This window comes from Electrona antarctica (assembly GCF_951216825.1).
Source record: "Electrona antarctica genome assembly, contig: scaffold_90, whole genome shotgun sequence".
NCBI lineage: Eukaryota > Metazoa > Chordata > Actinopteri > Myctophiformes > Myctophidae > Electrona > Electrona antarctica.
The window spans coordinates 207,094-233,482 of record NW_027637615.1 but is presented as its reverse complement, the minus strand read 5'-3'; the positions used below and the strand labels follow the sequence as shown (position 1 = coordinate 233,482).

General features: G+C 46.0%; 1 protein-coding gene across 3 annotated transcripts in view; it reads left to right on the top strand.

Annotated features, from left to right (window-relative positions):
* The window catches only part of LOC306918768 (dystroglycan 1-like), a gene marked incomplete at its 3' end in the record, with an annotated part of 83,561 nt that overhangs the window by 44,963 nt on the left and 12,209 nt on the right, over nucleotides 1-26,389 (top strand). For all 3 annotated transcript variants that reach the window (XM_079531634.1, XM_079531632.1, XM_079531633.1), the window contains exons 4-11: nucleotides 3,345-3,746; nucleotides 4,216-4,399; nucleotides 5,594-5,808; nucleotides 7,386-7,720; nucleotides 14,801-14,963; nucleotides 15,917-16,140; nucleotides 17,852-18,113; nucleotides 20,668-20,880. In XM_079531634.1, coding sequence (XP_079387760.1) covers nucleotides 3,345-3,746; nucleotides 4,216-4,399; nucleotides 5,594-5,808; nucleotides 7,386-7,720; nucleotides 14,801-14,963; nucleotides 15,917-16,140; nucleotides 17,852-18,113; nucleotides 20,668-20,880 — 1,998 coding nt within the window. The remainder of the gene's footprint in view (nucleotides 1-3,344; nucleotides 3,747-4,215; nucleotides 4,400-5,593; nucleotides 5,809-7,385; nucleotides 7,721-14,800; nucleotides 14,964-15,916; nucleotides 16,141-17,851; nucleotides 18,114-20,667; nucleotides 20,881-26,389) is intronic.

Sequence of the window (26,389 nt, the reverse complement as noted above, 5' to 3'; positions counted from 1 at the left end):
TTTTCATGTCAAGGACCCCCCATTTGAAAACATATGTCAAGGACCCCCCATTTGAAAACATATGTCAAGGACCCCCCATTTGAAAACATATGTCAAGGACCCCCCATTTGAAAACATATATCAATGACCCCCCATTTGAAAACATATGTCAATGACCCCCCATTTGAAAACATATGTCAAGGACCCCCCCATTTGAAAACATATGTCAAGGACCCCCCATTTGAAAACATATGTCAAGGACCCCCCATTTGAAAACATATGTCAAGGACCCCCCATTTGAAAACATATGTCAAGGACCCCCCATTTGAAAACATATGTCAAGGACCCCCCATTTGAAAACATATGTCAAGGACCCCCCATTTGAAAACATATATCAATGACCCCCCATTTGAAAACATATGTCAATGACCCCCCATTTGAAAACATATGTCAAGGACCCCCCATTTGAAAACATATGTCAAGGACCCCCCATTTGAAAACATATGTCAAGGACCCCCCATTTGAAAACATATGTCAAGGACCCCCCATTTGAAAACATGTCAAGGACCCCCCATTTGAAAACATATGTCAAGGATCCCCCATTTGAAAACATATGTCAAGGACCCCCCATTTGAAAACATTATGTCAATGACCCCCCATTTGAAAACATATGTCAAGGACCCCCCATTTGAAAACATATGTCAAGGACCCCCCATTTGAAAACATATGTCAAGGACCCCCCATTTGAAAACATATGTCAAGGACCCCCCATTTGAAAACATATGTCAATGACCCCCCATTTGAAAACATATGCCAGGGACCCCCATAGGGGAAGATTTTCACGGCTCTAGCAGTGATTCTCAACCTGTTTAATTCCAAGGACCCCCAGTTTGACATGCTGTGTGTTGTTTCAAAAATATTGAACAAATGGAAAGTAGTAAAAAACGCATTGGACAGAACCTCTTAACTCCATTGGAACCTCAAACTGTCTGCTAAAGCAGCTAACTCCACCACCTCTCCCCCTCTCAAACTGTCTGCTATAAAGCAGCTAACTCCACCACCTCTCCCCCTCTCAAACTGTCTGCTATAAAGCAGCTAACTCCACCACCTCTCCCCCTCTCAAACTGTCTGCTATAAAGCAGCTAACTCCACCACCTCTCCCCCTCTCAAACTGTCTGCTATAAAGCAGCTAACTCCACCACCTCTCCCCCTCTCAAACTGTCTGCTATAAAGCAGCTAACTCCACCACCTCTCCCCCTCTCAAACTGTCTGCTATAAAGCAGCTAACTCCACCACCTCTCCCCCTCTCAAACTGTCTGCTATAAAGCAGCTAACTCCACCACCTCTCCCCCTCTCAAACTGTCTGCTATAAAGCAGCTAACTCCACCACCTCTCCCCTCTCAAACTGTCTGCTATAAAGCAGCTAACTCCACCACCTCTCCCCCTCTCAAACTGTCTGCTATAAAGCAGCTAACTCCACCACCTCTCCCCCTCTCAAACTGTCTGCTATAAAGCAGCTAACTCCACCACCTCTCCCCCTCTCAAACTGTCTGCTATAAAGCAGCTAACTCCACCACCTCTCCCCCCTCTCAAACTGTCTGCTATAAAGCAGCTAACTCCACCACCTCTCCCCCTCTCAAACTGTCTGCTATAAAGCAGCTAACTCCACCACCTCTCCCCCTCTCAAACTGTCTGCTATAAAGCAGCTAACTCCACCACCTCTCCCCCTCTCAAACTGTCTGCTATAAAGCAGCTAACTCCACCACCTCTCCCCCTCTCAAACTGTCTGCTAAAGCAGCTAACTCCACCACCTCTCCCCCTCTCAAACTGTCTGCTAAAGCAGCTAACTCCACCACCTCTCCCCCTCTCAAACTGTCTGCTAAAGCAGCTAACTCCACCACCTCTCCCCCTCTCAAACTGTCTGCTAAAGCAGCTAACTCCACCACCTCTCCCCCTCTCAAACTGTCTGCTATAAAGCAGCTAACTCCACCACCTCTCCCCCTCTCAAACTGTCTGCTATAAAGCAGCTAACTCCACCACCTCTCCCCCTCTCAAACTGTCTGCTATAAAGCAGCTAACTCCACCACCTCTCCCCCTCTCAAACTGTCTGCTATAAAGCAGCTAACTCCACCACCTCTCCCCCTCTCAAACTGTCTGCTATAAAGCAGCTAACTCCACCACCTCTCCCCCTCTCAAACTGTCTGCTATAAAGCAGCTAACTCCACCACCTCTCCCCCTCTCAAACTGTCTGCTATAAAGCAGCTAACTCCACCACCTCTCCCCCTCTCAAACTGTCTGCTAAAGCAGCTAACTCCACCACCTCTCCCCCTCTCAAACTGTCTGCTAAAGCAGCTAACTCCACCACCTCTCCCCCTCTCAAACTGTCTGCTATAAAGCAGCTAACTCCACCACCTCTCCCCCTCTCAAACTGTCTGCTATAAAGCAGCTAACTCCACCACCTCTCCCCCTCTCAAACTGTCTGCTATAAAGCAGCTAACTCCACCACCTCTCCCCCTCTCAAACTGTCTGCTATAAAGCAGCTAACTCCACCACCTCTCCCCCTCTCAAACTGTCTGCTATAAAGCAGCTAACTCCACCACCTCTCCCCCTCTCAAACTGTCTGCTATAAAGCAGCTAACTCCACCACCTCTCCCCCTCTCAAACTGTCTGCTATAAAGCAGCTAACTCCACCACCTCTCCCCCTCTCAAACTGTCTGCTAAAGCAGCTAACTCCACCACCTCTCTCCCTCTCAAACTGTCTGCTATAAAGCAGCTAACTCCACCACCTCTCCCCCTCTCAAACTGTCTGCTAAAGCAGCTAACTCCACCACCTCTCCCCCTCTCAAACTGTCTGCTATAAAGCAGCTAACTCCACCACCTCTCCCCCTCTCAAACTGTCTGCTATAAAGCAGCTAACTCCACCACCTCTCCCCCTCTCAAACTGTCTGCTATAAAGCAGCTAACTCCACCACCTCTCCCCCTCTCAAACTGTCTGCTATAAAGCAGCTAACTCCACCACCTCTCCCCCTCTCAAACTGTCTGCTATAAAGCAGCTAACTCCACCACCTCTCCCCCTCTCGTGGAAGTAATTGACAATATATAAACTCACAACACCAACTTTGATGAGGCTGTATTGCTTTGATTTGAAAATATAAGGTTTTCTTAATGGAAAAAGGGGAATATCTGCACTCTCTTAACCCATTCTGGGCGGGAACCCCTCTTGGTGTTTCAAGCATTATGTTGTACTTTAGCTATTGAAAAATAGCAGATCTACAAGTTCATAGCGTGCTACGAGCTGTACCAGGAGTCGTGGCTCCCCCTGGTGGTGGAGCTGATAAATAACTACATTATAAACTCTGTACCAGGAGTCGTGGCTCCCCCTGGTGGTGGAGCTGGAGGCCTCCATGCAGTCGTCGGTCCTCTTCGAGCTCCGAGCCGCCGCGTCGGCGATCGCAGAGGGACCGCGACCGCACGATGCCATCGTCGAGGGACCGCGACCGCACAATGCCATCGCAGAGGGACTGCGACCGCACGATGCCATCGCAGAGGGACCTCGACCGCACAACATCGTGGAGGGACCGCGACCGTCCGCCGAACGGCCCGCTGCACCCGTACCAGACTCCTCCTCCTGGGCCACGCCCCCGGTGCCCGCGGTGCTGCTCGGAGCTCGCCCCGGGTCCGTCCCAGACTCGTCAGCGGTCCTGGTGGGACAGCTGTTCTCCCTCAGGATTCCTCCCAGAGGGACCAATGGGAGCTGTGACCTCACCGTGAGTAACTGACCTCTGACCTCTGTTTCCTCCAACTGGTCCTTGGTCTGCCCCGGGGGTCTCCTCCCAGTGGAGATATCATCCATCTGGTCCTTGGTCTGCCCCAGGGGTCTCCTCCCAGTGGAGATATAATCCATCTGGTCCTTGGTCTGCCCCGGGGTCTCCTCCCAGTGGAGATATAATCCATCTGGTCCTTGGTCTGCCCCGGGGTCTCCTCCCAGTGGAGATATAATCCATCTGGTCCTTGGTCTGCCCCGGGGTCTCCTCCCAGTGGAGATATAATCCATCTGGTCCTTGGTCCCAGTGGGACGTGCCTCGAGGACCTCCCTATAGGGAGACGCCTGAGAGGCATCCTAACCAGATGCCCGAACCACCTAAGCTCCTAGGCTCATTTCCAGGCGAAGGAGCAGCGACTCTACTCCGAGTCTAATTGTCTGTCTTGTTGTTTGTTGTTGTTTCCGTCGTCTAGGTGACGTCTCTGGGGAAGCCCCGCCTCCCTTCCTTCCTGTCGTGGGACGGCGAGCGCTGCGTCCTGAGGGGCGTGGCCTTGGAGCGGGACCGCGGCGCGCACCACCTCTCTGTGTCCACCGGGGGCGTCTTCTCCCTGGAGGTGTACGCGGAGGACGAGGAGCGCCCCCTGGTGGCCGGAGGAGGTATATATATTATTATTACATCATCGCCTGATCGCAGTGATTTTGAGATAATCACAATTATGTTTTTGCATAAAATCGTTCATCGTTTCCATGTTGAAAAATGTCCACACGTTTTCAAAAAAAAAATAGAAAAAAATAGAACGTTTTTAAAAAAAAAATAGAATAAATATCAGATCTACAAGCTTACAACACGTGTTGTAAGCTTGTAGATCTGATATTTCCTTTGGACAGGAAGTTGGTCCTCGCCTTAGCTCGCTAGCATTGGCGCTATGTCGCTTTAGCATCCAAGATGGCGACAAAAGCGGACAAAAGCGTCATAGTGGAATTGGCACCGAAGCACCACTACTTTTGTCCACCAGGTGGCGCTCATTGTGTTAACCCATTTAGACCTGAGAAAAGATTCAACAAATGTCTTCTAAATCCTGACAGTCTTCTGAAAAAACCCATGTTTCTATGTCAGTCGTTCTCAAACATTTTCATGTCAAAGACCCCCAAAATAATATATGTATTTGGCCGCCGACCCCCATCTGAACATATGTTGTTCCAGGGACCCCCCCAGAAGCAAAGATATGAGTTAAAAATGTTTGCTCTGAAAGAATATATATTCAAAGCTTTTGCTCCACATTTTCAAGACTTTTCAAAAAATAGCAGACCTACAAGCTCGTAGCGCGGCTCCGCATGGGGCGCCTGTTGGGCAATCCTCGGTGTTGAGTGAGACGTCATCGAAAAACTCCCTCCCCTGTTTAGCTGACGACAACGAAAATCTTAAAACATGAATAACTCTCGATCTAAATCATCCCGTCTAATTATAAAAAAAACATCCTGTGTTAGACGGCCCTCCGCGGTCCAGTCGCTAGTCGCGGTAGATTTATTCTTACATCCCGTTGCTGTCGATCAACTCTAGAGTGGTGTGGCTATTGTTAGCTGCTACACACACATTCACAACATCCGGTCCGTCGGTAAAAGTGGTCCGTGTTTATAAATCGAACGGGCGCTATAATGTAATAGATTAAATAACCCTTAACTTAACTATAATGTAATGGATTAAATAACCCTTAACTTAACTATAATGTAATGGATTAAATAACCCTTAACTTAACTATAATGTAATAGATTAAATAACCCTTAACTTAACTATAATGTAATGGATTAAATATCCCCGGGCAATTAAAGTGTTAACCCTGTCCCTGCCAGGTCTGTTCTGCGGCGAGGAGCCTCTCACCGTGCTGACGGTCATCCTGGACGCCGACCTCACCAAGATGGCCGCCGCACAGCGCGTGGCTCTGCTGCGCGTCATGGTGAGCTTCGCCTCCGGGGCGGCACCGGAGAGCCTGCGCGCCGCGCCGGTCGTCAACAACCGCCTGTTCGACATGTCGGCCTTCATGGCCGGCCCGGGGAACGCCAAGAAGGTACTTTATACTTTATATACACTTTATATACACTTTATATACACATACACTATATACACTTTATTTACATATAATATGTAACCCTAAAATATATATACTCTTTCACTACAAACTCTTCTCCCTTCTGGCTCCAAAACTATGGAATGAACTTCTCATTACAGTCAGAACTACAGACTCACTCCCAATCTAAACTATGGAATGAACTTCCCATTGCAGTCAGAACTACAGACTCACTCCCAATCTAAACTATGGAATGAACTTCCCAGTGCAGTCAGAACTACAGACTCACTCCCAATCTAAACTATGGAATGAACTTCCCATTACAGTCAGAACTACAGACTCACTCCCAATCTAAACTATGGAATGAACTTCCCATTTCAGTCAGAACTACAGACTCACTCCCAATCTAAACTATGGAATGAACTTCCCATTGCAGTCAGAACTACAGACTCACTCCCAATCTAAACTATGGAATGAACTTCCCATTGCAGTCAGAACTACAGACTCACTCCCAATCTAAACTATGGAATTAACTTCCCATTGCAGTCAGAACTACAGACTCACTCCCAATCTAAACTATGGAATGAACTTCCCATTGCAGTCAGAACTACAGACTCACTCCCAATCTAAACTATGGAATGAACTTCCCATTGCAGTCAGAACTACAGACTCACTCCCAATCTAAACTATGGAATGAACTTCCCATTGATTGATTGATTGATTGAAGAATTTATTAACAGTTTGCAGAATTACAGTACATTTCAAGCACAAACTCAATACAAAGGCTGTTAACTGTGAGTGGACGACCCAATTAAGCATTACACTTGTTTCCAATAGGGTCCACCATGTTCAAATCATCAAAACATTTAGAGACGTACAAATAGACACTTCTATAGACAGAACAGGAATTCATCATAAAGGAGGTAAAAAGGGAAAAGAAATATATACAGTGAGGGGAAAAAGGGGGGGGCGGGGGGGGGGGGGGGGGGATTCAGATTTTACGGGGGCCAGTTTCGAATTGCAGCCATCCGTAGGTGCCCTTTGAGAGCGGTTTTGAAGGAGTCAAGGGATTCGCATGTCTTAATGACAGTTGGTAGGGCGTTCCACATTTTGGTGGCATAGGAGCGAAAGCCATTGCAGTCAGAACTACAGACTCACTCCCAATCTAAACTATGGAATGAACTTCCCATTGCAGTCAGAACTACAGACTCACTCCCAATCTAAACTATGGAATGAACTTCCCATTACAGTCAGAACTACAGACTCACTCCCAATCTAAACTATGGAATGAACTTCCCATTACAGTCAGAACTACAGACTCACAAACTGTTCTCTGATAAATAACCACACTGTAAACTATTCTCTGATAAATGACCACACTGCAAACTGTTCTCTGATAAATGACCACACTGTAAACTGTTCTCTGATAAATGACCACACTGTAAACTATTCTCTGATAAATTACCACACTGTAAACTATTCTCTGATAAATAACCACACTGTAAACTGTTCTCTGATAAATAACCACACTGTAAACTGTTCTCTGATAAATGACCACACTGTAAACGGTTCTCTAGGTGGTAGAGAACGGCGCGCTCCTCTCCTGGCCACTAGGGTGCGCTCTGGACCAGAGCACGGTGCCGGACCTCGGGGCGGTTCGAGGCCCGGCGCGGGACGGCAGCATGTCCGCTAGGCTGGGCTACCCCGTGGTGGGCTGGCACGTGGCCAACAAGAAGCCCCCTCCTCCCCCCAACGCGGCGGGGGGGGTCCGCCGGCTCCGCAGACAGCTGTACAACACCCCCACCCCCGTCCCCTCGCTGGCCCCGCCCACCGCCGCCCACCCCGAGCCCCCCCCCGCCCGCCTGGTGCCCACGCCCACCAGCCCGGCCATCGCCCCGCTCTCCACCGACAGGTGAGTTACAAGTCGTCTAAACGCAGCCGTTCCCAAACTATTTCATGTCTAGGACCCCCTTTAATCAGCCCCGCGGACCCCCATTTGATGTCTAGGACCCCCACATTGACCCTAATCAGCCCCGCGGACCCCCATAAGGACCCCCACATTGACCCTAATCAGCCCCGCGGACCCCCATTTGATGTCTAGGACCCCCACATTGACCCTAATCAGCCCCGCGGACCCCCATAAGGACCCCCACATTGACCCTAATCAGCCCCGCGGACCCCCATAAGGACCCCCACATTGACCCTAATCAGCCCCGCGGACCCCCATTTGAAGAGATAATGCCAGGGACCCCCGTTTGAAGAGATAATGCCAGGGACCCCCGTTTGAAGAGATAATGCCAGGGACCCCCGTTTGAAGAGATAATGCCAGGGACCCCCATTTGAAGAGATATGCCAGGGACCCCCATTTGAAGAGATATGCCAGGGACCCCCATTTGAAGAGATATGCCAGGGACCCCCATTTGAAGAGATATGCCAGGGACCCCCATTTGAAGAGATAATGCCAGGGACCCCTATTTGAAGAGATATGCCAGGGACCCCCATTTGAAGAGATATGCCAGGGACCCCCATTTGAAGAGATAATGCCAGGGACCCCCATTAGAAGAGATAATGCCAGGGACCCCCATTTGAAGAGATAATGCCAGGGACCCCCATAAGAGAAGACTTTTACGGCTCTAGCAGTGATTCTCATCCCGTTTAATTTCAAGGACCCCCAGTTTGACAATCCCATTTAATGGCATTTCTATCTCTGGGACCCCCAATTTATATTGTAAAATCACTTATTTTAACTCTGAGAGTGTACCAATGGAACCAAATGGACCCGTTAGGGTCCGTTTGGTTCCGTTTGTACACTCTCAGAGTTACAGACCCATAAGGGTCCATTTGGTTCCTAACAATCATTTAGCTGGACCTCCCTTACTCCCTGGACCTCCCTTAAGGACCCCTGGGGGTCCCCTGGACCTCCCTTAAGGACCCCTGGGGGTCCCCTGGACCTCCCTTAAGGACCCTTGGGGGTCCCCTGGACCTCCCTTAAGGACCCCTGGGGGTCCCCTCGACCTCCCTTAGGGACCCCTGGGGGTCCCCTGGACCTCCCTTAAGGACCCCTGGGGGGTCCCCTGGACCTCCCTTAAGGACCCCTGGGGGGTCCCCTGGACCTCCCTTAAGGACCCCTGGGGGTCCCCTGGACCTCCCTTAAGGACCCTTGGGGGTCCCCTGGACCTCCCTTAAGGACCCCTGGGGGTCCCCTGGACCTCCCTTAAGGACCCTTGGGGGTCCCCTGGACCTCCCTTAAGGCCCCCTGGGGGTCCCCTGGACCTCCCTTAAGGACCCCTGGGGGTCCCCTGGACCTCCCTTAAGGACCCTTGGGGGTCCCCTGGACCTCCCTTAAGGACCCTTGGGGGTCCCCTGGACCTCCCTTAAGGACCCCTGGGGGTCCCCTGGACCTCCCTTAAGGTCCCTTGGGGGTCCCCTGGACCTCCCTTAAGGACCCCTGGGGGTCCCCTGGACCTCCCTTAAGGACCCTTGGGGGTCCCCTGGACCTCCCTTAAGGACCCTTTGGGGTCCCCTGGACCTCCCTTAAGGACCCTTGGGGGTCCCCTGGACCTCCCTTAAGGACCCTTGGGGGTCCCCGGACCCCACTTTGGGAACCACTGGTGTAACGCAGACATGTCTGTCCGGTGGAACCCCAAACTACTGAAAATAGCAGATCTACAAGCTCGCAACACATCGCTTCAGCGACACGTTGTGAGCTTGTAGATCTGCTACTTTCAGTAGTTCTTAAAGGTTTCATGACTTTAACTTTCATTTATTTTTATTTTATCGTTTTTCTTTTAGGTTTTATGACCCAAGAAAACATTCAGTGGGTTTTCTGTCAGTCCGTGGTTTTCTCTGGGGTTTGGAAGCCTTTTGAGCTGCAATGAAAACAGTGACATCTGCTGGCAAATCCCATTGTCATATATGGGGTTTGCAGGCTGTGAAAAATCAGAGCACTTGTTTGAGCCAGAAAACCCACAGATCACAGAAAATATACTGAATGTTAAAAGCTCAGGTTTTTTGTGTGCAACTGAGCTCAGAAAACCATTTAAAAAAACTATTTTTATGTCACAATCCCTTTAACACTAGCGCGTCGGAGCGGTCTGGCTGACCGATTTTGAAATGTTGAAGTGGATTTTCTTTGCCCATGCATTTGTTTTCTAATTTCCTTGATTTTCCTTTAATTTATTCATGATGACATTAGTGGGAAATCTTTGGCCAAATCATCACATTTGTGGTGACCTCATCACATTTTTCTTTTTTTATGTTTTGTTTTTGTGGCTTTTGCCTTTATTTTACATTTCTTTATGGAGGGACAGACAGTAGGGGAGAGAGATGGGGGGGATGACATGCAGTAAAGGCTGTCGGGATCGGGAGTCGAACCCGCGGCACACTGCCAGACTGGATTACCAGCCAAGGTGCCTGGACCGCTGAGCCACGGCCCAGGCCGACCTCATCACATTTGTGATGACCTCATCACATTTGTGATGACGTCTATGGCCGTTTTTAGCCCAACAAGTGTTTTTTTGTAATGCTTGGAATGGATTCAGAATGATGAAAACTATTTCTATGCAGTATTTATTACTGTAAGTCTCTCTAAGTGTACGGATATAACTAAACTTTGCTGTTTCATAGCTTTGCTTAATTACTGATTCAGACCCTCCGCAAAGGGGTTATAACAAACAGGTCTGGTAACTGTGATTTAACACACACCAACTGTAACATTTATATTACTCAAACATACATAGCCTCGACGTTGCAATAATGCCCGTAAACAATCACTTGATTTTGGCCATTTTATTACTATTATCTCATAACACACTCACACACGTACAAACATACTTCTACTACACTTGTGTACAGTATAAAGCCTTATTTGCCTTGTCTGGCCCGTGTTAGATAGTACAATAGCATTGATGATCATTACAACAAAGGAACCTGAGACTGTGGCGTTTAGGTAATAACTGCAACACACAAGAGAAACACAAGATACATACTATTAATTCACAGATATAGCGACTGCATAGATGCATCATTTGTGACTGAATTTAGAGCATTTAACGAACATATAACACATTAAAAGGACTTACTTAAACGCGTCATCCCGTTCGTTACATTGTTCTGCACTGAAAGAATGAATGAACACATCGTGCCCTGGTATAGCTCGCCCCTCTTCCTCTGTCACCCGACACTTCCTGCCCCTCACATACCATTGTAGTAAGACCTCGCATTCCTGGTATATAGTAGTATCACATTGGTAACACATTGGTAACACATTTACCCCCCAATTAGCTGTATTAATATCTACATCCCTGAGACATATTGTAATTGGTTGATAAGAGGATCTCTGTTCTTATATAACACAGAGTATTTACTGTATAGGCAGTGAACTTCATAATAGCACCAACATTCTATACATAAATGACACAACATGAAGTTACAAATATAAGCTGGGCCGGCACTTAATATTATAATGATCCCACTCACGGAATAAACCCGACACTAAGGTTCAGAGCAGTGGTGTTTTTGTCTTAGTCTCTTGAATAGTTTTAATTTAGTTTTAGTCACATGTTAGTCACCTGGAATGTCTTAGTGTTAGTCTAGTTTTAGTGTCATAAGATTTTAGTCGACTAAATCTACACTGGATTTAGTCGACTTAATTGTATTTTGGCGGGCCTTGATGCCGTCGTAATGACATATTTTACACTTGCTGAAAATAGCCGATCTACAAGCTCACAATGTTGTGAGCTTGTAGATCGGCTATTTTCAGCATGCAACCAAGTGTAAAATGACTTCTACTGGATCTCTTGTCCACTAGTCCCTTCCTAGTGGATCTCTTGTCCACTAGTCCCTTCCTAACATTTTAGTCTAGTTTTTATTTGTTGATGAAATTGTCAGTATATTTAGTCTTAGTTTTAGTCATCATGGCTTAGTTTTATTTAGTTTCCACTTAGTTTTCGTCAGTGAAAAAAGGTAGTCGACCAACATTTTTCGTCTTAGTTTTAGTCGACGAAAACAACACTGAACGCTAAATGCCTGCATTCATTGTGTTGTATTAGTGTAAAGGTGGCCGTACACCAGCCGATAATCGGGGATTTGTGACGCTCGGGGGGTGCCCGACTCAATCGGGAGCGATTCTCGGGCATACATTATCGTCTAGTGTGAGTGTATAAAAGATCCAAACGTAATCCCTCCGTGGCCTTACACTAGCCGATAATCGGTCGGGATCGGCCCGATCAACATCAAGAATGTTTGATATTTGCTCTGCCCCGCTCCGATTATCCTGTAGTGTGTGGTGCTATCAGATTATCCTGTAGTGTGTGGTGCTATCAGATTATCCTGTAGTGTGTGGTGCTATCAGATTATCCTGTAGTGTGTGGTGCTATCAGATTATCCTGTAGTGCAGTTTCCCAACCTGTGTGCCGCGGCACTTTACTGTGCCGTTTGATGTGTCCAGGTGTGCCGCCTGATTTGACCGAAAATAACACTAACCCTCCCCGAAAGCAATATTATAGCTACTGGGCTGCAGGCTTCCTATTGTTGCGTCGTTGTTGTCACACGTCTAACCATTAGACGTGCGATAACGACGGAACAATAGACTCTAACGACCCTCGGCCATTGAAATGTTAATGCAAAGAAATGCATCCAGAAGACGCTACATTTCGCGCATATGCACGTAGACAGCAGACACATACAGTCCTACATGTCCCGACCCAAACACTGAGGAGGTAAAGTAAACGTGACGTTGTTGTGATTAAACATAATGTGCCACGAAAAATAGCTGTCCAAGTGTCCATACATGATCGCCTCGTTCGGCCAACACAATATATCAGTGATGCCTGATTTATTCTTCGTCGTACACGTGTTCCATGCTGAAAATGGCTGATTTACAAGCTCACAACGCGTTGCGGACGCAAAGCGTTGTGAGCTTGTCGATCAGCTATTTTCAGCACGTGGAAATATGCAGGCTGTGAGAACTGAGACCCTTCACAATAAAAGCATGCAGCTTTCACAAGTTGGCCCATAATAAAGACAAGGAAAAAGATTAAGAATTAGGTGGCATTTCACATTGCATATGAGCTATCTTTTCTCCAAAATTTGTTTTTTTTAAAGGTGTAATGAAACGGAAATGGTGGACATTTTATTATGAGGTTTCAAACGGTTTCAAGTTGAAACACCGGTCTGAAGTTTCTGAACCAATCAGAGTGTCGCATCCCTTCAGGCGATGGGACGGTAGCTAGGGACTGTTGCTATGCTATACGCAGCAGCGTGGTGTGTTTGTTTACAAATCAAATAGACGGCCAAACTGTACCAGTTTACTGTTATGTGGCTTATTTCTACCCTATAATGTTTTCAGATACATATTTTAGCGTGATGATTAAGTTGAAACCGAGTAATACACTGTCTGGATGTTATCTGGAATGGGAATAAAAACGGAGGATTTCTGTAATCAATAGCAGCTGTGCTGCACGGATGCGCACATATGGAGAGGATACGGGTGAGCTTAATTTTTATTGGCTTTTATCGATGTTGGCCTCGACACGTCATCACGCAGCACGTTTTCGTTTTCAGGAAGTAATACAAAAAATATTTTTATGGACTTTTGATATAAAAACACACAAAAATGAGAATTTTCCCATTTGTTTGGCATCCATTGTTAGGTATGGTCATATGATGACCACGGAGATGGTCTAAAAGTGTGAAAAACGTATTTTTAATTTCACTACACCTTTAAGGAATTAATTTTGTATTATTAAATCCCCCAAAGTTTTTTGATTCAATAAAGTCTGAGGTTCTATATGGCTATGGGCTGTGGTACTGTGGTAATAATACTAATAATAATTCAAAAAAGAAAGAACGAAAAATAACTAAAATAGTTCATTTTTTGGAACCATGAACTTTAGTTCAAAATATTGAATGATGAATATATGAATATATATATATATATATATATATATATATATATATATACACTGTATATATTATATACACATACATACACATATGTATGTATATGTATATAGATAGGCCTATACACCGTATATCTAGGTGTGCCCTGAGATTTTTATGAAAAGTGTGCCCTGGGACAAAAAAGGTTGGGAAACACTGCTGTAGTGTGTGGTGCTATCAGATTATCCTGTAGTGTGTGTGGTGCTATCAGATTATCCTGTAGTGTGTGGTGCTATCAGATTATCCTGTAGTGTGTGGTGCTATCAGATTATCCTGTAGTGTGTGGTGCTATCAGATTATCCTGTAGTGTGTGGTGCTATCAGATTATCCTGTAGTGTGTGGTGCTATCAGATTATCCTGTAGTGTGTGGTGCTATCAGATTATCCTGTAGTGTGTGGTGCTATCAGATTATCCTGTAGTGTGTGTGGTGCTATCAGATTATCCTGTAGTGTGTGTGGTGCTATCAGATTATCCTGTAGTGTGTGTGGTGCTATCAGATTATCCTGTAGTGTGTGTGGTGCTATCAGATTATCCTGTAGTGTGTGGTGCTATCAGATTATCCTGTAGTGTGTGGTGCTATCAGATTATCCTGTAGTGTGTGGTGCTATCAGATTATCCTGTAGTGTGTGGTGCTATCAGATTATCCTGTAGTGTGTGGTGCTATCAGATTATCCTGTAGTGTGTGTGGTGCTATCAGATTATCCTGTAGTGTGTGTGGTGCTATCAGATTATCCTGTAGTGTGTGGTGCTATCAGATTATCCTGTAGTGTGTGTGGTGCTATCAGATTATCCTGTAGTGTGGTGCTATCAGATTATCCTGTAGTGTGTGGTGCTATCAGATTATCCTGTAGTGTGTGGTGCTATCAGATTATCCTGTAGTGTGTGGTGCTATCAGATTATCCTGTAGTGTGTGGTGCTATCAGATTATCCTGTAGTGTGTGGTGCTATCAGATTTCAGATTGAAAAAAATTGGCTAGTGTAAGGCCACCTTAAGTCTCTCTAAGGTTCAGAGCTGCTAAATGTCTGCATTCATTGTGTACGTTTTGGACAGCTCTGCGACGCCGGTCCGTGGACCCCTGCCCCTCCCCGTGAAGCCCACCATCCGCCTCAGGGACCAGCTGGGGGGGGCCCTGGGCCCCACGCCGGCCCTGGGGCCCCCGCAGCCCACCCGGGTGTTAGGAGGAGGAGGGGCCACCAGCATCCTGCCCATCCAGGTTGGTACAATGCCAGGTTTCATTATGACTTTTACAACACAATCCATGCCATCCTCGAGAAATCTTGAGAAGAGCTATTTTTACCACCTTGGCCATTTTCACGAGATTTGATGGAAGAAGGGGTTCCCGTCCAGAACGGGTGGAACGCTAACGTCACACAGGTGCGTTTCGAACGGCGAACATTGATGTATTGGCGAATATTGATGTATTGGCGAACATTGACGTATTGGGGGAATACAGTGGAACATTGTAACTATATTATCGTCCCGTGACGTTAGGGGGGACATTGTAACTATAATATCGTCCAGTTAGGGGGGACATTGTAACTATAATATCGTCCAGTTAGGGGGGACATTGTAATTATAATATCGTCCAGTTAGGGGGGACATTGTAACTATAATATCGTCCAGTTAGGGGGGACATGTTAACTATAATATCGTCCAGTTAGGGGGGACATAGTAGTAGTAGTAAGTAGTAAGTATCCATGCCGAGCCATGAGGCCCATAGGGCAGGAGCCTATCTCCTGTTTCTGTAGCGTGAGGCAGCTTGATGTACAAGTACACCCCCTGGACATGACGCTAGTATGTCGCAGGGACTTACCCCCAATCCAACCCTTGATGCTGAGTGTCAAACAGGGAGACATTGGGTCAAATTTTTAGAGTCTTTGGTATGACCCGGCCGGGGATTGAACCCCGACCTCCCAGTCTCAGGGCGGACACTCTAACCACAAGGCCACTGAGCTGGGGGGGGGGACATGGTAACTATAATATCGTCCAGTTAGGGGGGACATGGTAACTATAATATCGTCCAGTTAGGGGGGGACATTGTAACTATAATATCGTCCAGTTAGGGGGGACATTGTAACTATAATATTGTCCAGTTAGGGGGGACATTGTAACTATACTATTGTCCAGTTAGGGGGGACATTGTAACTATAATATCGTCCCGTCCAGCCCACCGTGACGAGGCCCACCATCGTGGAGGCCACAGCCTTGCCCACCCCGCCCTCCACCTCCACCAGGAGGCCCAACGCCACCTCCACCAGGAGGCCCAAGACCACCTCCACAAGGAGGCCCACCAAGAGGCCGCGCGTCAAGAGCACCACCGCCAAGCCCGCCACGCCGAAAACCACCACGCTGACAGCCCCGCCCCCTCCCGCCGTAGCCCCCGACAACAGGTAGGCCTTTGATTTGATTTGATTTGATTTGATTTGACATCATGCAGGACAGTTATGTCGTGTTCATGGAGGAAGCGTCAAAGATATAAACATAAGAAAGTCTTTGGACTTGTTTTCATCGTCCCACCAGCAGGGGGAGCACGCGTTCTTTCGGTCTTGTATAAAAGCTAACAATGCTTTCAAGCTTGTATAACAATGTTATACGTAAAAATAGCGGAAATAGCAGATCTACAAGCTTACAACGTGTTGTAAGCTTTGTCATGTATGAACATTTTTCAACATGAACACATCCATCCCTGGAACAACATATTTTACAAATGGGGGTCGGCAGCCAATTAGGCAAATACAGATAATTCTGAGGCTCCTTGACATGAAATAGTTTGAGAACCACTGACATAGAAACATGAGGTTTTAACCCTGTGAGAACCACTGATATAGAAAAATTAGGTTTAACCCTGTGAGAACCACTGATATAGAAACATGAGGTTTAACCCTGTGAGAACCACTGATATAGGAACATGAGGTTTTAACCCTGTGAGAACCACTGATATAGAAACATGAGGTTTTAACCCTGTGAGAACCACTGACATAGAAACATGAGGTTTTAACCCTGTGAGAACCACTGATATAGAAACATGAGGTTTTAACCCTGTGAGAACCACTAATATAGAAACATGAGGTTTTAACCCTGTGAGAACCACTGACATAGAAACATGAGGTTTTAACCCTGTGAGAACCACTGACATAGAAACATGAGGTTTTAACCCTGTGAGAACCACTGATATAGAAACATGAGGTTTTAACCCTGTGAGAACCACTGATATAGAAACATGAGGTTTTAACCCTGTGAGAACCACTGATATAGAAACATGAGGTTTAACCCTGTGAGAACCACTGACATAGAAACATGAGGTTTTAACCCTGTGAGAACCACTAACAGAAAACTGTTAGACATTTTGTAGAATCTGGTGTCAGGTCTACAACAACCCCTCCAGGATACCAGAGATCCGTAACCCCATCGACGAGGTGAACACCTGGGTGGGAACGTACTGTAACCTCTCTCTCTGTCTCTGTCTCTGTCTCTGTCTCTCTGTCTCTGTCTCTGTCTCTCTCTGTCTCTGTCTCTGTCTCTGTCTCTCTGTCTCTGTCTGTCTCTCTGTCTCTGTCTGTCTCTCTCTCTCTCTCTCTCTCTTCCCCCCCCCCCCTCCAGGATACCAGAGATCCGTAACCCCATCGACGAGGTGAACGCCTGGGTGGGAACGTACTGTAACCTCTATCTCTCTCTCTCTCTCTCTCTCTGTCTCTGTCTCTGTCTCTCTCTCTCTCTCTCTCTCTCTCTCTCTCTCTCTCTCTCTTCCCCCCCCCCCCCCCCCCCTCCAGGATACCAGAGATCCGTAACCCCATCGACGAGGTGAACGCCTGGGTGGGAACGTACTGTAACCTCTATCTCTCTCTCTCTCTCTCTCTCTGTCTCTGTCTCTGTCTCTCTCTCTCTCTCTCTCTCTCTCTCTCTCTCTCTCTCTCTCTTCCCCCCCCCCCCCCCCCCCCCTCCAGGATACCAGAGATCCGTAACCCCATCGACGAGGTGAACGCCTGGGTGGGAACGTACTGTAACCTCTATCTCTCTCTCTCTCTCTCTCTCTCTCTCTCTCTCTCTCTCTCTCTCTCTCTCTCTCTCTCTCTCTTCCCCCCCCCCCCCCCCCCCCTCCAGGATACCAGAGATCCGTAACCCCATCGACGAGGTGAACGCCTGGGTGGGAACGTACTTCGAGGTGAAGATCCCCCCCGACACCTTCTACGACCAGGAGGACGGCACGGCCGACAAGCTCCGCCTCACGCTGAAGAAGACCCCCCGCGAGGCGGTGGGGGAGGGGTCCTGGATCCACTTCAACTCCACTATTCAGCTGCTCTACGGCATGCCTGACGAGAGGGACACGGGGAAACACGAGTACTTCATGTTGGCTACTGACAAGGTAATAATATTACTATACTATACTATTACTGAGTACTTTATTATTACTGCCTGACGAGAGGGACACGGGGAAACACGAGTACTTTATGTTGGCTACCGATAAGGTAAATACTACTATTACTGAGTACTTTATGTTGGCTACTGATATCAGGTGTTTAGACAGATATCTGGTGTTGTGTTTATAGAAGACAGAGCTCTGGACACGTTCAAGTGTTTAGACAGATATCTGGTGTTGTGTTTATAGAAGACAGAGCTCTGGACACGTTCAGGTGTTTAGACAGATATCTGGTGTTGTGTTTATAGAAGACAGAGCTCTGGACACGTTCAGGTGTTTAGACAGATATCTGGTGTTGTGTTTATAGAAGACAGAGCTCTGGACACGTTCAGGTGTTTAGACAGATATCTGGTGTTGTGTTTATAGAAGACAGAGCTCCTGACACGTTCAGGTGTTTAGACAGATATCTGGTGTTGTGTTTATAGAAGACAGAGCTCTGGACACGTTCAAGTGTTTAGACAGATATCTGGTGTTGTGTTTATAGAAGACAGAGCTCTGGACACGTTCAAGTGTTTAGACAGATATCTGGTGTTGTGTTTATAGAAGACAGAGCTCTGGACACGTTCAAGTGTTTAGACAGATATCTGGTGTTGTGTTTATAGAAGACAGAGCTCTGGACACGTTCAAGTGTTTAGACAGATATCTGGTGTTGTGTTTATAGAAGACAGAGCTCTGGACACGTTCAGGTGTTTAGACAGATATCTGGTGTTGTGTTTATAGAAGACAGAGCTCTGGACACGTTCAGGTGTTTAGACAGATATCTGGTGTTGTGTTTATAGAAGACAGAGCTCTGGACACGTTCAGGTGTTTAGACAGATATCTGGTGTTGTGTTTATAGAAGACAGAGCGCTCTGGACACGTTCAAGTGTTTAGACAGATATCTGGTGTTGTGTTTATAGAAGACAGAGCTCTGGACACGTTCAGGTGTTTAGACAGATATCTGGTGTTGTGTTTATAGAAGACAGAGCTCTGGACACGTTCAGGTGTTCAGACAGATATCTGGTGTTGTGTTTATAGAAGACAGAGCTCTGGACACGTTCAGGTGTTTAGACAGATGTCTGGTGTTGTGTTTATAGATGGTTGTGTTTTATTTAGCTGCCAGGGGCAGGTGGGCAACCCTTAGTGTTTTATTTAGCTGCCAGGGGCAAGTGGGCAACCCTTAGTGTTTTATTTAGCTGCCAGGGGCAAGTGGGCAACCCTTAGTGTTTTATTTAGCTGCCAGGGGCAGGTGGGCAACCCTTAGTGTTGTATTTAGCTGCCAGGGGCAGGTGGGCAACCCTTAGTGTTTTATTTAGCTGCCAGGGGCAGGTGGGCAACCCTTAGTGTTTTATTTAGCTGCCAGGGGCAGGTGGGCAACCCTTAGTGTTTTATTTAGCTGCCAGGGGCAAGTGGGCAACCCTTAGTGTTTTATTTAGCTGCCAGGGGCAGGTGGGCAACCCTTAGTGTTGTATTTAGCTGCCAGGGGCAGGTGGGCAACCCTTAGTGTTTTATTTAGCTGCCAGGGGCAGGTGGGCAACCCTTAGTGTTTTATTTAGCTGCCAGGGGCAGGTGGGCAACCCTTAGTGTTTTATTTAGCTGCCAGGGGCAGGTGGGAAACCCTTAGTGTTTTATTGAATACAAGACAACTCACCCCGGTGCTTGCCCGTTTTTCCTCCCGGAATTTTCCCCAGTGAGGGGGATAACTTTGTAATATGCTATTGGCTGTTTGTATTCTTTTTGGACAAATATAAAAAGATACTCCTGTGGAAAGGCTATATTATTTTACTTATATTGACCCTATAAACAATTTAGTATTATTTAGTATATGTAAGATTTTTCCCACTCAAATGGTACCTCGTCAGATAATCCCCACATAGCCTACAACAACTTCTGTGAACAGACTTCACTGTAGTAGCTTTTCATAAATTATATTTGTACTTAGGCTGTCTGCTGCCGTGAAAGTTTATAGTTAGATAAATTCAAAGTCCAGCCGTCTGCTGTCCAGCCTCTCCCACCCCTCACTGGGGAAAATTCCGGGAGGAAAACAGAAAAGGGGTGAGTTGTCTTGTTACCGTTTTATTTAGCTGCCAGGGGCAGGTGGACAACCCTTAGTGTTTTATTCAGCTGCCAGGGGCAGGTGGGCGACCCTTAGTGTTTTATTTAGCTGCTAGGGGCAGGTGGGCAACCCTTAGTGTTTTATTTAGCTGCCAGGGGCAGGTGGGCGACCCTTAGTGTTTTATTTAGCTGCCAGGGGCAGGTGGGCAACCCTTAGTGTTTTATTTAGCTGCCAGGGGCAGGTGGGCAACCCTTAGTGTTTTATTTAGCTGCCAGGGGCAGGTGGGCAACCCTTAGTGTTTTATTTAGCTGCCAGGGGCAGGTGGGCGACCCTTAGTGTTTTATTTAGCTGCCAGGGGCAGGTGGGCGACCCTTAGTGTCAACGCCTGCTATACAAATAAAGTTTTATATAATTTCATTATTCAGGGTGGGCGGGGCATCATAATGATATGTTAATGTTATGCAGGGTGGGAGGAGCATCATGGACGCCTTCGAGGTCCGCGTCCATCGCTGGTCGGGGGGGAACGACAAGCCGTCGGCGCTGTTCGCCGCCCGTTTCCACGGCGACCACAAAACGCTCCTCAACGACGTCCACAAGAAGATCCAGCTGAGCAAGAGGCTGGCGTACGCCCTCGGAGACAGGAACGCCTCAACGGTCTCGATACGGAGCATTACCAAGGTACCTATCTACCTTCTATATATCTATACGGAGCATTACCAAGGTACCTATCTACCTTCTATATATCTATACGGAGCATTACCACGGTACCTATCTACCTTCTATATATCTATATGGAGCATTACCACGGTACCTATCTACCTTCTATAGATCTATACGGAGCATTACCAAGGTACCTATCTACCTTCTATATATCTATACGGAGCATTACCAAGGTACCTATCTACCTTCTATATATCTATACGGAGCATTACCAAGGTACCTATCTACCTTCTATATATCTATACGGAGCATTACCAAGGTACCTATCTACCTTCTATATATCTATACGGAGCATTACCACGGTACCTATCTACCTTCTATATATCTATACGGAGCATTACCAAGGTACCTATCTACCTTCTATATATCTATACGGAGCATTACCAAGGTACCTATCTACCTTCTATATATCTATTATGGAGCATTACCAAGGTACCTATCTACCTTCTATATATCTATACGGAGCATTACCAAGGTACCTATCTACCTTCTATATATCTATACGGAGCATTACCAAGGTACCTATCTACCTCTATACGCCCTGGGAGACAGGAACGCCTCGACGGTCTCGATACGGAGCATTACCAAGGTACCTATCTACTAGCCGGGGGGGCAGGTTCAAACATTTTCTCTTTGACGCAATTGGTCAGAGCTACTGTCAGTCAAAGGTCTCAAGCATTGAACGTCACTGTACCAAAGCCCGCCCATATTGCATACCGTGTCCCGATTGGCCACACCTGTTCTCTGGTGTAGGAAATGGGCGTAAAATTGAGCCTCTCCAGACCGTAATCCGCCGGCAGGCAATTTTTCTTTTGCCAACGGCTGATTCGGTCTGGTTTATTAGCCAGGCTACCTATCTACCTCTATACGCCCTGGGAGACAGGAACGCCTCTACGGTCTCTATACGGAGCATTACCAAGGTACACTCTATGTTATATATATCTATCTATACGCCCTGGGAGACAGGAACGCCTCTACGGTCGAGCATTACCAAGGTACCTATCTACCTTCTATATATCTATACGGAGCATTACCAAGGTACCTATCTACCTTCTATATATCTATACGGAGCATTACCAAGGTACCTATCTACCTTCTATATATCTATACGGAACATTACCAAGGTACCTATCTACCTTCTATAGATCTATACGGAGCATTACCAAGGTACCTATCTACCTTCTATAGATCTATACGGAACACATAGCCAACACACAATGAAGTATAAATGTCTCCTAGGGTGCACCTCACTAGTCAACACACAATGTAGTATAAATGTCTCCTAGGGTGCACCTCACTAGTCAACACACAATGAAGTATAAATGTCTCCTAGGGTGCACCTCACTAGTCAACACACAATGTAGTATAAATGTCTCCTAGGGTGCACCTCACTAGTCAACACACAATGTAGTATAAATGTCTCCTAGGGTGCACCTCACTAGTCAACACACAATGAAGTATAAATGTCTCCTAGGGTGCACCTCACTAGTCAACACACAATGTAGTATAAATGTCTCCTAGGGTGCACCTCACTAGTCAACACACAATGAAGTATAAATGTCTCCTAGGGTGCACCTCACTAGTCAACACACAATGAAGTATAAATGTCTCCTAGGGTGCATCTCACTAGTCAACACACAATGTAGTATAAATGTCTCCTAGGGTGCACCTCACTAGTCAACACACAATGAAGTATAAATGTCTCCTAGGGTGCACCTCACTAGCCAACACACAATGAAGTATAAATGTCTCCTAGGGTGCATCTCACTAGTCAACACACAATGAAGTATAAATGTCTCCTAGGGTGCACCTCACTAGTCAACACACAATGTAGTATAAATGTCTCCTAGGGTGCACCTCACTAGTCAACACACAATGTAGTATAAATGTCTCCTAGGGTGCATCTCACTAGTCAACACACAATGAAGTATAAATGTCTCCTAGGGTGCATCTCACTAGCCAACACACAATGAAGTATAAATGTCTCCTAGGGTGCACCTCACTAGTCAACACACAATGAAGTATAAATGTCTCCTAGGGTGCATCTCACTAGTCAACACACAATGAAGTATAAATGTCTCCTAGGGTGCATCTCACTAGTCAACACACAATGAAGTATAAATGTCTCCTAGGGTGCATCTCACTAGTCAACACACAATGAAGTATAAATGTCTCCTAGGGTGCATCTCACTAGTCAACACACAATGAAGTATAAATGTCTCCTAGGGTGCATCTCACTAGTCAACACACAATGAAGTATAAATGTCTCCTAGGGTGCATCTCACTAGCCAACACACAATGAAGTATAAATGTCTCCTAGGGTGCACCTCACTAGTCAACACACAATGAAGTATAAATGTCTCCTAGGGTGCATCTCACTAGTCAACACACAATGAAGTATAAATGTCTCCTAGGGTGCATCTCACTAGTCAACACACAATGCAGTATAAATGTCTCCTAGGGTGCATCTCACTAGTCAACACACAATGAAGTATAAATGTCTCCTAGGCCTCACTAGTCAACACACAATGAAGTATAAATGTCTCCTAGGGTGCATCTCACTAGTCAACACACAATGAAGTATAAATGTCTCCTAGGGTGCATCTCACTAGTCAACACACAGTGAAGTATAAATGTCTCCTAGGGTGCATCTCACTAGTCAACACACAATGAAGTATAAATGTCTCCTAGGGTGCATCTCACTAGTCAACACACAGTGAAGTATAAATGTCTCCTAGGGTGCATCTCACTAGTCAACACACAATGAAGTATAAATGTCTCCTAGGGTGCATCTCACTAGTCAACACACAGTGAAGTATAAATGTCTCCTAGGGTGCATCTCACTAGTCAACACACAATGAAGTATAAATGTCTCCTAGGGTGCATCTCACTAGTCAACACACAATGAAGTATAAATGTCTCCTAGGGTGCATCTCACTAGTCAACACACAGTGAAGTATAAATGTCTCCTAGGGTGCACCTCACTAGTCAACACACAATGAAGTATAAATGTCTCCTAGGGTGCACCTCACTAGTCAACACACAATGAAGTATAAATGTCTCCTAGGGTGCATCTCACTAGTCAACACACAATGTAGTATAAATGTCTCCTAGGGTGCACCTCACTAGTCAACACACAAGAGGAGGTTGAATGAACTGAAACCAGCGCTCCCCAAAGCAACAGGTTTGGAGATCTGTTGGATTACATGAAACAGTCACCCGTGCGCACAGTCCCAATGTTTGTAAACAAATAATTGGTCTATAGAACAAAGTAAGACCACTGGGGGACGCATCCACCTGGGTGACAGCAGACTGCTGGGCGAGCCCTGGCGCTTTGGCATGGGGTGTCAGATCAACATGGAATGAATTCTGTAATGGCCATATAAGGAGCATGTCTTGAGTGTACAGGGTTTGATGAGGTCAGATAATATCTGACATTCCATATATTATTATGGAATGTCAGAACAGGTCAGCTCCATATATGGAGATCTAAGGGTGGTAGCGGGGGCAGTGTCTTGAGTGTACAGGGTTTGATGACGGCCCAGGTTGGGCCGGTCCCTAATTTTCGGGCCTGTTGAGAACTCTAGTTTTCGCCTGCTGCTGGGCGCGGCTGCACTAATCACTTTGGGGCAGGCCCGTCTAGAGTTTAAATGGACAGGTATCAGTCAACAGGCCCGTCTAGAGTTTAAATGGACAGGTATCAGTCAACAGGCCCGTCTAGAGTTTAAATGGACAGGTATCACTCAACAGGCCTGTCTAGAGTTTAAATGGACAGGTATCAGTCAACAGGCCCGTCTAGAGTTTAAATGGACAGGTATCACTCAACAGGCCTGTCTAGAGTTTAAATGGACAGGTATCAGTCAACAGGCCCGTCTAGAGTTTAAATGGACAGGTATCAGTCAACAGGCCCTTCTAGAGTTTAATGGACAGGTATCAGTCAACAGGCCCGTCTAGAGTTTAAATGGACAGGTATCAGTCAACAGGCCCGTCTAGAGTTTAAATGGACAGGTATCAGTCAACAGGCCCTTCTAGAGTTTAATGGACAGGTATCAGTCAACAGGCCCGTCTAGAGTTTAATAGACAGGTATCAGTCAACAGGCCCGTCTAGAGTTTAAATGGACAGGTATCAGTCAACAGGCCCTTCTAGAGTTTAATGGACAGGTATCAGTCAACAGGCCCGTCTAGAGTTTAATAGACAGGTATCAGTCAACAGGCCCGTCTAGAGTTTAAATGGACAGGTATCAGTCAACAGGCCCTTCTAGAGTTTAATGGACAGGTATCAGTCAACAGGCCCGTCTAGAGTTTAAATGGACAGGTATCAGTCAACAGGCCCGTCTAGAGTTTAAATGGACAGGTATCAGTCAACAGGCCCTTCTAGAGTTTAATGGACAGGTATCAGTCAACAGGCCCGTCTAGAGTTTAATGGACAGGTATCAGTCAACAGGCCCGTCTAGAGTTTAATGGACAGGTATCAGTCAACAGGCCCGTCTAGAGTTTGATGGACAGGTATCAGTCAACAGGCCCGTCTAAAGTTTAAAAGTATCGGCATCAAAAAGTTCTAAAAGTAGAACAATCATTTGAAAATAGCAGATCATCAATCTGTAGATCGGCTATTTTCAAATGGCCAAAATGTATATAGAGTGTTTAATGTTTAATGTATGTTTTCTAATCAAAATTAAACTCTCTAAAGTTTTCAAAGAATTGTTTCTGACATTTCTGACTCATAAAGTATTTAATCTAATCAATCCATCCAGGGCTCCATCGTGGTGGAGTGGACCAACAACAGTAATGTAATGTAATGTAATGTAATGTATTGTAATGTAATGTAATGTAATGTAATGTAATGTATTGCAGGGCTCCATCGTGGTGGAGTGGACCAACAACAGTAATGTAATGTAATGTAAAGGAATGTAATTTAATGTAATGTAATGTAATGTAATGTAATGTATTGTATTGCAGGGCTCCATCGTGGTGGAGTGGACCAACAACAGTAATGTAATGTAGTGTAAAGGAATGTAATTTAATGTAATGTAATGTAATGTAATGTAATGTATTGTATTGCAGGGCTCCATCGTGGTGGAGTGGACCAACAACAGTAATGTATTGTAATGTATTGTATTGTATTGTATTGTAATGTAATGTAATGTAATGTATTGCAGGGCTCCATCGTGGTGGAGTGGACCAACAACAGTAATGTAATGTAATGTAATGTAATGTAATGCATTGTATTGCATTGTAATGTAATGTAATGTAATGTAATGTAATGTAATGTATTGTAATGTAATGTAATGTAATGTATTGTAATGTAATGTAATGTAATGTAATGTATTGCAGGGCTCCATCGTGGTGGAGTGGACCAACAACAGTAATGTATTGTAATGTAATGTAATGTATTGTAATGTAATGTAATGTAATGTAATGTAATGTAATGTATTTCAGGGCTCCATCGTGGTGGAGTGGACCAACA